Source organism: Polypterus senegalus, chromosome 5 (genome assembly GCF_016835505.1).
Source record: "Polypterus senegalus isolate Bchr_013 chromosome 5, ASM1683550v1, whole genome shotgun sequence".
NCBI classification, from domain to species: domain Eukaryota; kingdom Metazoa; phylum Chordata; class Cladistia; order Polypteriformes; family Polypteridae; genus Polypterus; species Polypterus senegalus.
The window spans coordinates 31,572,529-31,588,162 of record NC_053158.1 but is presented as its reverse complement, the minus strand read 5'-3'; the positions used below and the strand labels follow the sequence as shown (position 1 = coordinate 31,588,162).

Here is a 15,634-nt window from a genome sequence, read left to right as displayed (position 1 = left end):
TTTGCCAATAGGTGTAGCATACTTACAGTATTTTGCGGCAGTCTGCCAAGTGGTATTGCTCTGTATTGTTCATACGGCATTCCCTGTTGGTTTTTCTTGGTGCTTATTAAAAGTATTCTGTGACTTATGTAATGGGTGATCATAAAGAATAGCGAATTACTCTTAGGGAAAACAGCTACTGAAACTGTAGTCATGCTTGAAACTGCTTTTAAAGATGAAGCTTTGAGTAAAACACATGTCTACAAGTGGTTTTCGCATTTCAAACGAGGGGAAATGTCACTTGAAGACCAACCAAGATCTGGCCGACCTTCCACAATTAGGAAAGATGAAAATCTTCAAGAAGTTTGCAATGCAATTTACGAAGATTGTTGTCAGACTATTGAAGAGATTTCTGAATTGACTTGTGTGTCTTGGAGTTCTTGCCATCCTCCCTACTCGCCTAATCTTTGCTTCGTACAGCTTTTTCGTGTTCCCGCATATGAAAAAAGAACTCAAAGGAAAGTGTTTTTGTACCATGGAGGAAGTCAAAGAAAAATCGCTGCAGGCACTGGACAACGTTCCACTTCAGCAATTCCAAAATGTTTCCACCAATGGAAAAACCACTGGGACAAGTGCATTCATTCACTTGGAGAGTATTTTGAAGGAGACTAAAGTTTCAGTAAATAAAAATTATTAAAACTATTTTTTTCAGTTCTGGTTATTTTTGGGTACCCCCTCGTATATTAACACTAGTAATAAAACACTTTCATCTCTGTGACCCACACTTTCCAACCTCTATTCCACATCAACTCATAAGTTCCTTCCCCTTCTACTTGGCCACTGCAAACCCCATTTTCTCAATATCCCTCTTCCCAATAGCTCTTTTGACACCCCAGACTTCACCCATTCGTCTTTTAAGATACATCATGCTCAATCAGTTCTCATCACAATTTTTAATTTCCAGTTTTATCCAAATTATTTTAGCTGTTCATTCTGAGGGAAATTAACATAAGGTAGATACCTAATGGCAGCAGGGCCCAAGATGGTTTGTACATTTGTTTAAAGGAAAGAAATCAACTGGCTATGTTTCAAAGTAAGTTAAATGTGCTAACGTGACATCCAAAATATTAATACTGTAATATTAAAATATTACAAATGGGTATGTAAGCCCCCAAAATATGATTATTTTAAGTTTTACCTTAAATGGTATGCTGTGAAAACAACCCCCCAGTGAGCTAATTCTGTTGTGTGTATGTAGACTGGTGTCATTCCGTTTGCTGTTTTCTTTACAGGTTAAAGAAGAATGCCGACTGCTGAATGCTCCACCTGTGCCCCCTCGCAGCTCTAAGCCCTCTTCCACAAGTCCGTCTGTCCCCGCACGAACGGTTAAGCTCAGAAAGCAGCAGACACGTTCTCCTAGCCCTACTCTGTCGTATTATTCTTCAGGACTTCATAACATGTAAGTGTCTCTGTGAGTTTGGATCAGTTCAATTCTTTAAGAATGTAAAACTATACATTATGAACATTTGGACATGCAAGATGTATACAAAGCATTCATTCAATCCCTATGATGGAGAGGACTGATTTAACTCACTCACAAACTCCTCTCCCTTAAGGTGCCATTAACATTTCAGTCATAGCACCCGCCCATTGCTTTATTGGAAGTACAAATGTCCCCTGAACTATGAACAACTGTTTTTTGAAAACTCTGGAGTATGTCATTTAATAATTGTTTCCAAGATAAAGCAAAAGCTTCACGGTCAAGAAGGTGGGGTTTGCTAGCACTAACACGCAATCATTTTTCACAGTCATTCTAAGTTCAGCCAGCAGAACGGGGCAGATTGCAGGTTGGCGTTGCTCAGTCCCAGCCTCACTCTTTCTCACTGTCAACGGTGCGTTCATGCATCAGTCAGATTGTCATGTGTGCTGCTTGTGGATTTTTTTTTTTTTACACTCACCATGGAAAATTTTGTGTTATGTGTGACCCTCACCCACAACAAAGTGCCCAAAACAAAGATCTTTATTTAGACTATTAAAGAGAAGTACGTTATTTATTAAACATAAAGTAAGGATTAGGGACGAATGTGGGAGAACACAAAAGTACTATAAGGGCACCAAAGAGTCTCACCCACTCACTTCTGAACCGCCCTGATCTCTGACTCTCTCGGACCCTTTGTCACCTCTTGTCATTAGCCACAACATCCTCCTTGCCATGTTGAGCCGTTGGCTCCCAGGCCAGGGCTTTGTTTTTGCTCACTCAAAGAGCCGTGTCCAGAACAATCCACAAAATACATCCAGGGTCAGGAATACCTCCCCAGAAACTCTCAACTTCCCTCCAGAGCTCCCTCTGGTGTTCCAAGATCTCTCTATGGCCCTGAGCCCTTACATATGAACTGTAAAAAAGCACAACCCCTTCCCCACCCACCTTTCCCTCTCTGGCCTCAGCTCCTCATTGGGAAACACAGGAAACCCTTTTACCTTCTGGCCCGTTTTCCCCCCAAAACCTTTTGAGAATTAAAATGCCCCACAGTAACAGGTTGCAGGGCTTTTAGACATCAACAGTGTACCAGTGACCTTTCCTTAAAATATTGTTGAGGTATTTCCTTATATTTAGGCCTGTAGCCCTTGGAGAGTGAAGCTCGCTAGTGGATGCTGACCCTCATTTTCACACATTCTGGGTCCTCCTCTGGCTCTTACAGTTTTCTTCTTTGTGCCCTTTTCCTTTGGCACTTCTTTTACCAGGCTAGTGCTCTATCACACAGTTAATGGATATGTTGTACATGGCACATCTAAATCTAAACAAGCTGTTTTGCACAACAATTCAGTACAACAAGTAGTATGGACATTAGTCAATAACTAATGGCAGTAGCGTTAAAAGTAAAGTTAATGAGGCCAAACAGAGAAAGGTTGTCATTTTAGCAAAAGAAAGAAAACCAAAAAAACTTTGAAAAGCCTAAGAATGGCCAGAAAATAATTCATATGAGAAGCAAAGAATCATGGACATGTATTTATCAGATCGCTGGCAGACCCTCCTGATAATATATATGTTTTTTTCATTTAGGAATAAATCATTCACTTAAGCCCATTAAAGGAGGGGATTGATCTTACTTACTCCGCCACTCCTCTCCCTAAAGGGTACATTACCACTTAAGTCATCCCACCCGTTGATTTATGGCATCAATGTACAGGCTCCCCCTGAATTATGAGCAGTCGTTTTACAAAGATTCACAAAGATTCTTGCCTGAAGAAGGTGCCTGAGTTGCCTCGAAATCTTGCATATTGTAATCTTTCTAGTTTGCCAATAAAAGGTGTCATTTTGCTTGACTTCTCACTACATTCATAATGGCTAACACGGTACAACACCCTAGTACCACAAAGATTCACAAGAAAGACATTTCATTATTTTTTTTAACATGAACTACACTGAAGCTGAATTTTGCAGTTACTACATTTACATTTACAATTATTTGCTTAGCAGACGATTTTAGCCAAAACAACTAAGAACATAATCGAGTGGATTTCAGTCTGGGGACTGTTTGGTAACAAGATTACAGAATTGAAGACCACAAGTGAGGAGCTCAGAACAAAATACAAGCGAGTTACAATTCAAACTTAACAGCTCACCTCAGTTAGACAGAAATTCCCCAAACAGGAGGGTCTTCAGACAGAAGTCGGAATGGAGGTGGGCAGCTCGTTCTAGCAGCCAAGGAGCTACACATGAAGAATCTGGACTGAGATGTAATGCTACTCAGAGGTGGAATCAGCAGACCTGAGTGGTTAAGAAGGAAGCTTAGCACCTGGCAAAGATCTTCATTATCATTCCAAGTAATAATCCATTGAAATAGAAGCAATAATATAAAATAAATAGCTATGTGCATCTTTTCCACACTTTTGCAAACTGTCATTTTAGAGTCCTGCCCAGGACTGTTGTGTTGCTACACAAAACCTTCGACTCGACCTCCTCAATTTCTGGTACCTCCAACTCCGACTCCAGCTCTTCTGTTTGTAGTCAGACTAATATATTTACAATGCTGATGAAAAGCACACAGAGTACAAGACACAAAGCCTTTCGTCACTGCCAGCGTGAATCATCGGGGTACTTTATGGTACTCTGACCTTTTCAAGTTCGGGTTTAAAGGCTGTAGCAAAGTCCTTGTGGCTTACAAACACTGAGTAACAGTAAACATAAGACCAAACTTACACATTTAAAAAGAAGCTATAGTTTTATCAAAAGTCTAGAAGAAAAAATAGTTTAATGAAATCAGTATACGTGATTTTGGAAATTTTAGCACATTATATAACAATTTACGTTTAGTCAGACTTGTAGCTGAAGTTTGTAAATTTTTACTGACTCTAACTCAATCATTGCTTCCGACTTCACAGCCCAAGGAACTGGTTATTGACTTTGGCCGCACCAAAGAGCCTCTTTATCCGGTCACTAGTCAAGAGATGGATGTAGAGGCGGTCCACTCCTACAGCTACCTGGGGGTCCACATTAATGACAGGCTGGACTGGTCTCAGAACACTAAATAAGTAATAGACTGCGTTCCTTTAATGTGGGAAATGACATCATGCCCATCTTCTATAACTCTGTGTGATTTCCTACGCTGTGGTGTGCTGGGCTGGTAAAGAGGCCCACCAAATTAACAAGCTAGTTTAAAGGGCAGGCTCAGTTATAGGACCACTCTGGACCTCCTGGAGGTCATAGCAAAGGAGGGGATTAAAACAAAACTTAGAGCCATTATGACCAACGCCGCACATCCCATCCCCTCTCTGACACACTGAGAACTTTGAGCCAACAAAACACTCAGCAGAAATGTGCCAAGAAATGCTACTGGGGGTCCTTCATACCAACAGCAATATGTCTGTATAATGCCTCACTGTTACTGTGACAGCCAAGTCAAAGTTTTGCTTGTTTTTAGTTTTCTTCCCTTTTTATAATAATAATAATTATAATAATAATACATTTTATTTATATAGTGCCTTTCCCATGCTCAAGGCACTTACATTCTGGTGTGTGTGTTTATGTTTATTTTTTTATTTAAAGAGCTTGTGTAAAATGCCAGATTTCCTCCTGGGGACAAATAAAGTCCGACCTGTCTATTTTTCGGTTCACCAACAAAACCACGATGGACAAACTCGTGCCGACAAACTCGCTAACTGGTTTTCGACAAATGCGCGCCGACAAAATCGCGAGAGAGGCCAAGAGAATGGGACGCGTACGTGCGCATTATGTACACATTATGTGCTAGGTTATAACTGTTATAACTGCTGATGGCAGGCCGCGAACAAATACTGTAACTCAGTCGAGGGTTGGCATAACGCGTCGTATACAAAGCGGAATTACCAGCAGTCAGGCAGCCAGCAAGTCTAAATACGCTCAACTATCAAGACGTCTTGATGCAATTCTTCCTACATATGCAGGGCGTGATCTTAAGGACTATCTGCCGTGCCGTGTCTCATAATATTGACTTCTAAAATAAACATTATTATATATGCTTTAAACTAGTAATTCCTATTTAATGAAACTTTCATGATTTTGTCGGTGCGATTTTGTCTGCGCGATTTTGACGCCACGTTTTAATAGCCGCTATTTTGTCGCACTCGTATGTCTGTCAGGCAAATGTCGGGTCACTTATTTTTCATGCCATTGTCTAACCCACTCAATCCAGACCAGGGTTGCGGAATGAGAGCTTATCCCAACTATCACAGGGCACAAGGCAGGAACAAACTCTGGACAGGATGCCAGTCCATCACAGGGCAAACACACCCACACACACCTCCAAAGCCAATGTAGCGTCGCCTGTTCTCCTGACCTGCATGTCTTTGCACAGTGGGAGGAAACCGGAGCTACTACTGTGCCACCACAGCACTGCCAGTTCAATCACTAAATGGTGTTCTTGGGTTTAGCCATTATTGTGATTGATTTTCTTAGCTTTACTATTTTGTTTTTTCTTTTTTTCTGTAGCATTGTCACAGAGGGTGATGCACCCCAATCAACTGAACAGAATCCCGTCTGCTACCCATGCAACTGGATGAAGTCTGAAATCACGGAGAGTGAGCAGAAGTCACCATTTGGAAGCCCTACCCTTGACAGCCTTTCTTCCAGATCATCCTGGCCCAACACGTTTTGTGGCGCAACAGACTGTGATGGTACTAATGATTTCTCCTCGGTTCAGTGTCGAAGTTATTACAGCTACCCTCGACAAAAAACACCCGGTACCCCAAAAGCCAATGTTCCAGCTCCTTTTGATTTTTCGGGAATTGAGTCTCTGGAAGAGCGCCTTTCTCCGCCAGCACAAGAGGGAACAACGAGTGTTATCCCGGGCTGTCCCAAATCTGCAAGTTGCTCACTTGATCTGTTCCCCGAGAAACCTTTATCAGACAGTACCACCAAACAAAGTCAGTCATGCCCAACGTTACCTCCACGAGTTCCCAAACTGAAAGAGGAGAAACCGTTCAGTGAAGGACAACCCTTGCCAATGGCCATTGATGGAGCAGAAGAAACTCTGTCTTACTCATCCGATGTACTGAAGGATAACGGTCTCGGTAATAAGGGCGCACCCGAAATCTTTTCAATTTCATACCCCTTTTCGTCCCCCTTGCACCTTCAGTTAGCCCCTAGATCATGTGGAGACGGCTCTCCCTGGCAGCCTCCCTCAGACTTGTCAGGTTTGTCCATCGAAGAGGTGTCGAAATCTCTTCGCTTTATCGGCCTCTCCGAAGATGTCGTGTCTTTGTTCTTCACGGAAAAGATTGACGGCAATTTGCTTGTCCAGCTTACTGAAGAAATTCTATCTGAGGACTTTAAGCTGAGCAAACTTCAAGTTAAAAAACTCCTGCAGTTCATCAGTGGCTGGAGGCCAAAAATGTAACCACATAATAAACATTTTCTTTTTTTTTTTTTTACAGAAGATAACAAGTAAATAAATACATGCTGCAAATGCTGAGTTTCTGTCAGCTTTCAGTGTTGCACTAAACTACTTTGTATTACGAAAAACTGAAAATGGTGCAAAGGTACAAGTCTATGCAGAATCGGCTCCAGCTCTTTGGAACTGCTTGGAAAACAAGTGTCAGTATCTGATAAGTGTGCCTTGCACACAACTGGAAAATTGGGAACACGAGGCATTCTATACATTAGGAACTAATAATATGTGTACCCCAGGTAACAAAAAATAAAGAGTTGTATTTGTTAGACACAACCAAAGCTTTGTACAAAGGAAAACTGTTTTTGTTTTGTTTTTTCCTCCTGGGAAAATTACCCATAATTTGCATATTTTCTTAGGTTAAAAAAATAAACATGAAGAAAGAAGTCGACTACAGATGTGTTTCTTTGATTCACAGTAGTTCAAATTTAACAAAGTGAATATAACGTATTTCTAGCTCTTGGCACTGGTTGTAGACGTGTAGAGAGGAGCTTGTGCGGCCGTTACCTGCCAGAGGCCTGCATCCTTCTTTACGTGGTAAAACAGAATTAGAAGCTTTATCGTCATTATACTGTGTAAAATTCAATGACACAGCAACCACCCCTTCAGATGTAACGAGAAACAATCAGTCGTTTTACACAGTAACTATGAAAGTACTACACATAAAACTACTAAATAAAAAGTATATAAAAAAACTAGCTGTGTGTCGTGTGAATGATGGCCGGGAATCGTGCCCTGTCGGGAAGGTTGGAGATGCAGGGAACAGAGAGAAGGGCAAGCCATTCCCTGGGACGTGAAGGGACAGCCACCCTGGGTTGCATCGGGGCCACGGGCACAGGGCTTGGAAGCCCAAACCTGTTGGGGTCCGTGGCCACCACCAGGGGGCGCCTGGACTGCTCCGGAGCCTTGTCATGCAGCGCTTCCGCCACACCCGGAAGTGCTACCAGAGAAGGAGCTGAATTCACGTGCAGCACTTCCACCACACCCGGAGGTGCAGCCGGATATTAATCGGAGAGCACCTGAGGCACTTCCGGGTGCAGTATAAAGAAGGCCGCCTCACTCCACTCAGGAGCCGGAGTCGGGCAGAAGAGGACGGAGCTTGTGAGTGAGGAGTTGGAGGCGGCAGAAGAGAGAGTGAAAGGAACTTTATTATTGCTATTTTGTACACTGCGGTGTGGCCCTGTAAATGAACACGTGTGTTTTGGGACATTCTGTGTCTGCCTGTTTGTGCCCAGGTCGAATATTCCACAGTGGTCTTCAGGGCAATAAACATCCCAAAGACTAAATGTACTTGGAGAGGCGTCAGCTAACACTTAAGAATGACCCAGTGCAGAGGACGTGGACCCACCTGTGCTTCCTGACCCACTAGATTTCATAAGAAGACACTGGCGATGCCAATTTTTATCCATATTGCTGGCATAGGAGTCCTATTAATCTTTGTCTTGAGAAAATACCTCCAGATACAGTAGACCATGTTTTTAGTGAAAACTTCAAGCCTTGCCCTCTGTCGCTGAGGGCACGTTGTTGAGCCTCGGCATTTGCTTCGTTTCGTTGCGCCTCTTCATCTGTGTCATTAGCACAACGTCGTAGTGGCGCAGCAGCTTTTGCCACACACAGATCTTTTGTAGTGGGAAGTCAAGTGCAGGCAAGCAGAGAAAATTTGAAGTGCATGTATGCGCCATCTTGTGGCTGCAGTTGAGCGTGAGCTCCACACACACACACAGGTCTTTCGTTTATATGTGTCTAATGCTAATGTTTAACAAGTAAACTAATACAATTAAAAAGTAACAATGCGGTAGGGTAGGCAGTAATGCTAGACAAGAACTATTAATGACAATGCTAATATTGCATCATAAATTTACAATGATATGATTATTACACAAAGAATGCTAATAATGCCAAATATTGCACATGGAACAAATATTACACTAGACTGTGATTGCTACACAGAGAATTATTGCACATCCAGAGAAAAGCTGAGAGGATGTGGAGAGAGACAAAGCAGACAGAGGGACAGACACACAGAGACATACTCAGTGCATATTGAGATTCCATGTTTGTCATGACTCCAGGACAGGAGTGGCCCCTGAGTCTCCTTGATTTGATGGACCTGTAGTGCCTACCTGAGGGCCAAACAGGTGAAAACCAGGATGTGAGGGGTCCTTCAAAATGTTTTTTTTTTCCTTTGCCCTGCCAAGGCAGTGGGAAGCATGCAAGTCTTGTAGGGAGTGCAGAGATCAGCCGACAGTCTTTTGAGCTGCACTGATGACATTTCCAAAGCCCCCTCCTGTCTGCTACAGTGCAGCCTCTGTACCACTCTGTGATGCGGTATGTCAGCACGCTCTCCATGGAGGGTCAGTAAACGTTCACCAGCACCTTTTGATCCAGATGATTCTTCCTAAGCATTCTCAGGAAGGGAAGTCGCTGCTGTGCCTTTTAAATGACCGCTTTGGTGTTTGCACTCTAAAACAGGTTAGAAGAGATGAAGGTATGCAAGAATTTAAGGCTGGGACCCTCTCCACACAATTTCTGTTAATGTGGGGCTGGGCAGGTCTACACTGTTGTTTCCTGAAGTCAAAGATTATTTCGTTTTCATGGTGCTCAGTGTCAGGTTATTTGCTGAGCTCCAAGCTGACCATTTCAGGATCTCCTCTCTGTAGGCAGATTTGTTCCCCTCTGTGATGAGACCAGCCACCGTAGTGTCATCTGCAAATCTAATGATGATGTTAGTAGGGTGGGCCAAACTGCAGTCATGGGCTTAGGGAGCAAACAGCAGTGGACTCAGCATGCAGCTTTGTGGAAAACCGGTGATGAGCAAGCAAGTTGAGTAAAAGTGGTGGCCAAGTTTCACATCTGAGGGTGGTTGTTGGGAAAGTCCTCTATCCAGGCGCAGAAGAGTGGGGGGAGATCTAGGTTAGACCGTTTACTGACTGGAGTGTCCAGAATAATTGTGTTAAAAGCTGAGCCATAGTCATCATCCTATAGTCGGCATCCTCACATGGCTCCTCTGGAGCTCCAAGTGCCTCAATGCAGTGTGGAGAGCTATGGCTATGGCATCCTCAGTGGACTGGTTTACATAATCTCCTTATGTTGGGCCTTTTACAAGACATAACAGGGCACACATTATGGTTGTCCTATCAATTTAGAAAGTTTTAACTGTGATTTGTTTAACAGAGAAACCAAGACACCAGCCAGCCTGGTCCGACACGCTCACCCCTCTCATAGAGACACACCACACTGAGCTAATGTGCTGACCTGAAGGTGAGACATAAACATGTTAAGAATGAAGACCAAGAGATGAGATGCAGTGGAGAGTCACTGTAGAGGTTGTTAAGCAGGGGTGCATTGATCAAAAACAATAGAAGAAGACAGAGAACAACACAGTGAAGAACGAGAGAGTTTTGCAAGTGTTTCCCAAAGCCTTTTGTTATCCAAAATTTAACAGACAAGTTTAAAGTACTTCTTTGTTGGCTTCTCCCAAACATGCACATTAGGAAAGCACAGACTGTCTTTAACCAGTATCATTCCTTCCTTGTACAGAATGGATTGCTCAATACCAACCAGTCCGGCTTCAAGAGGACCCACTCAACTGAGACAGCTCTACCAACGGTGGTCAAATAGCTACGTCTGGCTAGAGCTACCAACACGTCATTGGTCCTGATCCTTCTAGATCTCTCTTCTGCCTCTGACACAGCCCACCATGCCATCCTTCTTGCCCCCTGCTCTGACCTTGGCATCACTGGGACTGCTCTCAGATGGTCTTAGTCCTACATCTTGGGCAGATCCTACGGCGTGTCTTGGTGAGGCGAGTTGTCAGAGACACACCAGACATGCACAGGTGTACCCCAAAGGTCGGTGCTGTGCCCTCTACTCTTCTCTCTTTACACCACCTGGCTGGGCTAATTATATGAGTTGTGTGGTCTACGATAAGTAAAGAAAACAGAAAAACAATTAGTCATTTACACAAAAAATCCACTAGATGTCAGGATTATTCACAGAAACATCTAGACTTGTCGACAGTATGGAGAAGTCAGAGGAACAAAAGATACCAACAGCTTCTAATAAAGCATTACCTAAACATTGGAACATGAAATACAATTTATAGAAACATTATTGTCTTATCAGAACACTGAGGCAAACATTCTTATTACAGAAATGCTAATCATTGCACTTTATGGAATTTGACATCTTAAATGTATGGCAAACGAGGCATGCAAGATAAATAAACTTAGTTTTTTATCCTTACACACTTTCGTGTCGATTCTGTGCAAAACAAACTCTTACTTAATGTAAAATATTACAACTCGCATAGATCGCGGCTATATGCATACCTCTCAACACACACCCAGAATACAACGCATTGGGACGTGCACTCTGATTGGTGCTGCCTTAAATCTCGCGCCTTAACTGGCGTTCCCCCAGCAGCCCCTAGTGCAGTGACCCCTTGGCCTGATGGGAGTTGAAGTCTTTTCAAGTAGATCGGCTGCAGCGTAGATCCAATGAAGCACCTCTGTTGATTCACACTTTGGCTGAAGGTTTGTATTCGTCCTAATTTCTTAATTATTGCTGCTGAAACTCTTAATGGCTCAGACATCATTTTTGCTTCATATCAAGTAACATTTATTTTACTTCAGAATAATTCACTGCTTTTTTTAAGTCATAAACAGCTGAACTCCTTGTTGTTAATTGCCTCTGGAGTCTGTAATCAGCTGTTAATAAACAATGCAATACAAAAGACAAATGAGCCAACAGCTAACCATCTGAGCTGATCCCAACTACACCTGTGGCTTGGTGATCATGACATATCCATTGAACAAAATATTTGAAAGAAATAGAAAGAAGAAAAGGTCAAGGAATGAACATTACAAATATTCCCCAATCCTCAAATCATTTGGCTGATATTTATAGAATTTAAAGCCTAACGAGCCCACATACGGTAGCAGAACAGACTTCAATTCTAATTGAGAAGAAAATTGAGAACAAAAACCTCCCGCCACTGCGGACCTTGTCACGTAGGGTCACCTTCCGGGCTCCCCCAAAGTAAGTAATACCACCCTGGGATGAGAGGTGACACTGCCATTAACAGACTTGTCCCCTTTTTCCTGCACACCCCTTGAGGGCACCCAGCTGAAAGAACCCTGTAAAGGCAGAGCAGCCCCAGAGATGGTGGTCGCATTCTGATGTGGACCTGCCTGAAGCTCGTTTTTTTTTTTTGCTTTATAACGGAGGACTTTGTTTCTTATAACCTGCACGAGTGAAGTGCCAATTTTTTGTTAATTTCTGTTTTGCTGATTAAAAAATAAAAGAAATTTGTTGCCGGTTGGCACCTCTCAGCGTTCCTCTCATCCTGCCATCATTTGTTTGCACCGCTACACCCTCCAGAACCAAACACAAGGAGCTCCACTATGTGATGTTTCTCCAAAGTTCTTGAGGATCTTTTAGGTGATTTTTTTGGAAACACAAACTGTGTTGATATCCCAGCTGTAAAATCATCCCCCAGCCACTCCACCATTACTTTCATTTTTAAGGGTCCAAGCACTCACAGCCCAGGTGCCTTTTGGTTTACGATTTGGTTTTTTACATTTATTTTTCTCTCGCACTTTTATTTTTGTGTTTTCTTTGAAGTTGTAACTCCATTAAAATGGAAGAACTCTGATGTGTGACATTTGGCAGAAATAAAGGTGCAGTGGGCTGTTGCACATGTGCTGTGAAAACATATTTGCCCCCATCCTAATATCTTTTGTTATTGCAAATGTTAAACAATGCACATTTTAGACAAAATAAAATATTATGACGTAGCACTCCAGTGTGTTCAGAGACTTAGTTGAGCTTATCTGAAAGTTGGAGTAGTTTTACATTTTCTAGACCAGCGTTTCCCAACTGGTGGGCCAGGGTGGCATCACAGGTGGGCCATAGCCGATCCCCAATGAAACCCCACACCTACTCCCAATGATTTTGGATAAAACCTTTAGGTTCTTAATAAATGTAAAGAAAGATTACCAAATAAAAGATAATTATACAGAAATCAAAAAAGGAAAGGAAGGGTATACATGGAGAGCAGAAGGAGGAAACAGGAAGTCAAGAATTGCATTAATTCTTAGTAGCGCAACATACGCAGTTAAAAGTTTCCAAATTAAACAGACCTGCATCCCCGACCACAGTATTATTTTTAACAGAATGTGAGGGGGAAAGCAAAGATAATGGAGGGAAAGGAATTTGGAAACTAAGTGCGCTCCTGCTAGAGGATAAAGAAATCACAACAGAGTTTGAAAAGAAACACAAGAGATGAGAAACCCTAAAAGAAGGGTGTAGAACAAGAGGAGAATGGTGGGAGATAATTAAACTCAGGGCTAAACGATTCTTCCAAAGGAAAGAAGTTATTAGCACACGCTGATACAGCGCATTACCGCACCCACCACACGACAAACCAACTCAGGATCCAGATTAGGACCCGAGTGCAGCCATGCAGATAGTGACACCTCAGCACCACACTAGTTCAGATGGAAGGTATAGAAAAAAAGTAAAGGAGAAAAGGAGCAGTTAGAAACATTGCAGTAAAGACTAATAAGAAATGTACAGACTGGAAAATGGAGGGGCTTGTATAGGAAGACAGGTGGAAGAGATGAAAAAGAGAAATGAAGGACATCTGCAGAAGAAGGGAGGAGAAATTAAAATTTCAAAGTAGAGCACAGTACTCAGAGGAGAACGAGAAATGGGTCAAAAGGAATGGCATTGAGGGGCTGAAGGATAACAAAGAAAACAAGATAGTAGAAACCTTCTTTAAAGATCGGTAGAGATTCAAAAGCAGAGATATTCAGAAAGAAGAAGAAGTGTTAAGAGTCATAAATGGGAAGATACAAGGAGAACAATGGAAAGAAACGTTGAAGGAGCTTGAAATGGGCGAACTAGAACAAGCACCAAAGACTTGTAAGGAAAAACGAGACATCAGGTATTGATGGCCTTACAGTGTAACTTTACTTCACCTTTTGGAATATAATAAAAGAAGATCTGTTAGATATATTTCAAGAAATATTAAGAGGAGAAAAAAGGAGTAATCACCCTAATTCCTAAACAAATCTGAGATCACAACTTGGAGACCAATAACCCTTTTGTACCAGGATTACAAACTACTAGAAAAAGTCGTAGCAAACCGCTTTGGAGATATTCTGGCTGACGTCATGCAAGGAGGAGAGGTGTGTGCAGTCCCCGGACGGTCCACAAATGACATCTGATTTTGATTACAGATATATTGGAATACACAATAGAACGACACATACCACTAGGGCTATTAAACATTAACATGGAAAAGGCATTCAGCTCCATAAACCATGACTTTCTATGGGAAACCCTGAAAAATATCCAAAAACCCAAACATTAAAAAAAAAGTAATAAAATAATGCTGTCAAAACATAACGAGAAAAGTACGAATAAATTGGAACCTAACAAAGGACAAAAATTGATAAAGGTGTACAACAAGGGTGTCCTCTCTCCGCAATTTTGGTTGTCATCTGCACTGAAGCCCTGACAAGCTTGATCAGAAAGAATAAGGACATCAAAGGGACAGAAATCCCCGGAAGTGGAGGAAAGGAAGGCAAAGTGCATCTTGTACATGGATGACATAACTATCATCGCTAGAGAGGTCATCTCCATATATAAAGCACAAGAAGTATCACATTTATTTTGTGAGGCTGCCAGAAGAAAAATAAATCTAAGGAAAACAGAGGGCAGGGTCCAAGGAAAATGGACAGAAGATAGTAATTCAAGAATACGAATCCATAGAAAAACAACAAAAATATTGGGAATATGGTTTGGAAGCAAAAAGAAGGGGAGAGAAAGAGACTGGAAAAGGAAGTGCAGATGTGGGAAACAAGTTACAGGGATTTGGAAACAAAGGATTCTTGTTTATGAGGGGAAAATCCTTCTTCTTAAGTCAATTGTACTTCCTAAAATTATTTTTTTGCATCAATGTAGCTACCAAGAAAAGACATTTTTAAGAAAATTGTAAGACAGTGTTTTTATTTCTTTGGGAACCCAACATGCAAAAGGGTCAAAAAGGAAAATTTAACAAGAATAGGAAAGAAAGAAGGGAATGATTTCCCTGACTTAACATTCACCTTGAAGCTGAGATATACAGCTACTGTATAAACTCGCGTTTAAGTTCTCCTGAGGATAAGTATTGTATAATTAAAGTATAATTTCTAGTATTTTATAATCTCAGTCGAATAACCTGACTTCAGAAAACTCACGCTAGTGGCCCAAGAGATTATGATATGCTAGTGCCCACCTGAGAGAGTAACCATGAAGCACATGGCGCTATTTTCTATGTGGGTGTGGCAATGCGCTGTATCAGAGTGTGCTACTAACCGCTCTCGCCCTCACTCTTGCCCAACCTTGGTCCTGGGGACACACTGTGGCTGCAGGTTTTTCTTCCAACCAGCTTCTGTTCTTAATTGGACTACTGGGCTAATTAAGTGAACTGTGATTACCCAAGTTTTGTGTTTTTGGAACATTATAGAAACTAGAAAACTAAGTTTGGTAAAAAATAAATACATATATATATATTAAAATGTATCAAGCAGTTCTATGGAAATAATGATTTTTTTCTTTTTAGCAATATTTTCATCTTCATTTTCATTCTACTTTTCTACGTGATCTAATTGATTAATTAATCCATTATTTACTAACTAGTGAGTCTGCTAAAGTAATTGCAGCCTTTGACCATTTTTAAT

The 15,634-nt window shown here is 41.7% G+C and overlaps 1 protein-coding gene across 1 annotated transcript in view; it reads left to right on the top strand.

The window, feature by feature from the left end:
• garem (GRB2 associated, regulator of MAPK1) overlaps nt 1–7,237 on the top strand; it is a 292,825-nt gene extending 285,588 nt beyond the window's left edge. Inside the window, exons 5-6 of the mRNA XM_039754428.1 lie at nt 1,272–1,438; nt 5,948–7,237. Coding sequence (XP_039610362.1) covers nt 1,272–1,438; nt 5,948–6,854 — 1,074 coding nt within the window. The 3' untranslated portion in view covers nt 6,855–7,237. The remainder of the gene's footprint in view (nt 1–1,271; nt 1,439–5,947) is intronic.
• Nucleotides 7,238–15,634: the final 8,397 nt, after the last annotated feature.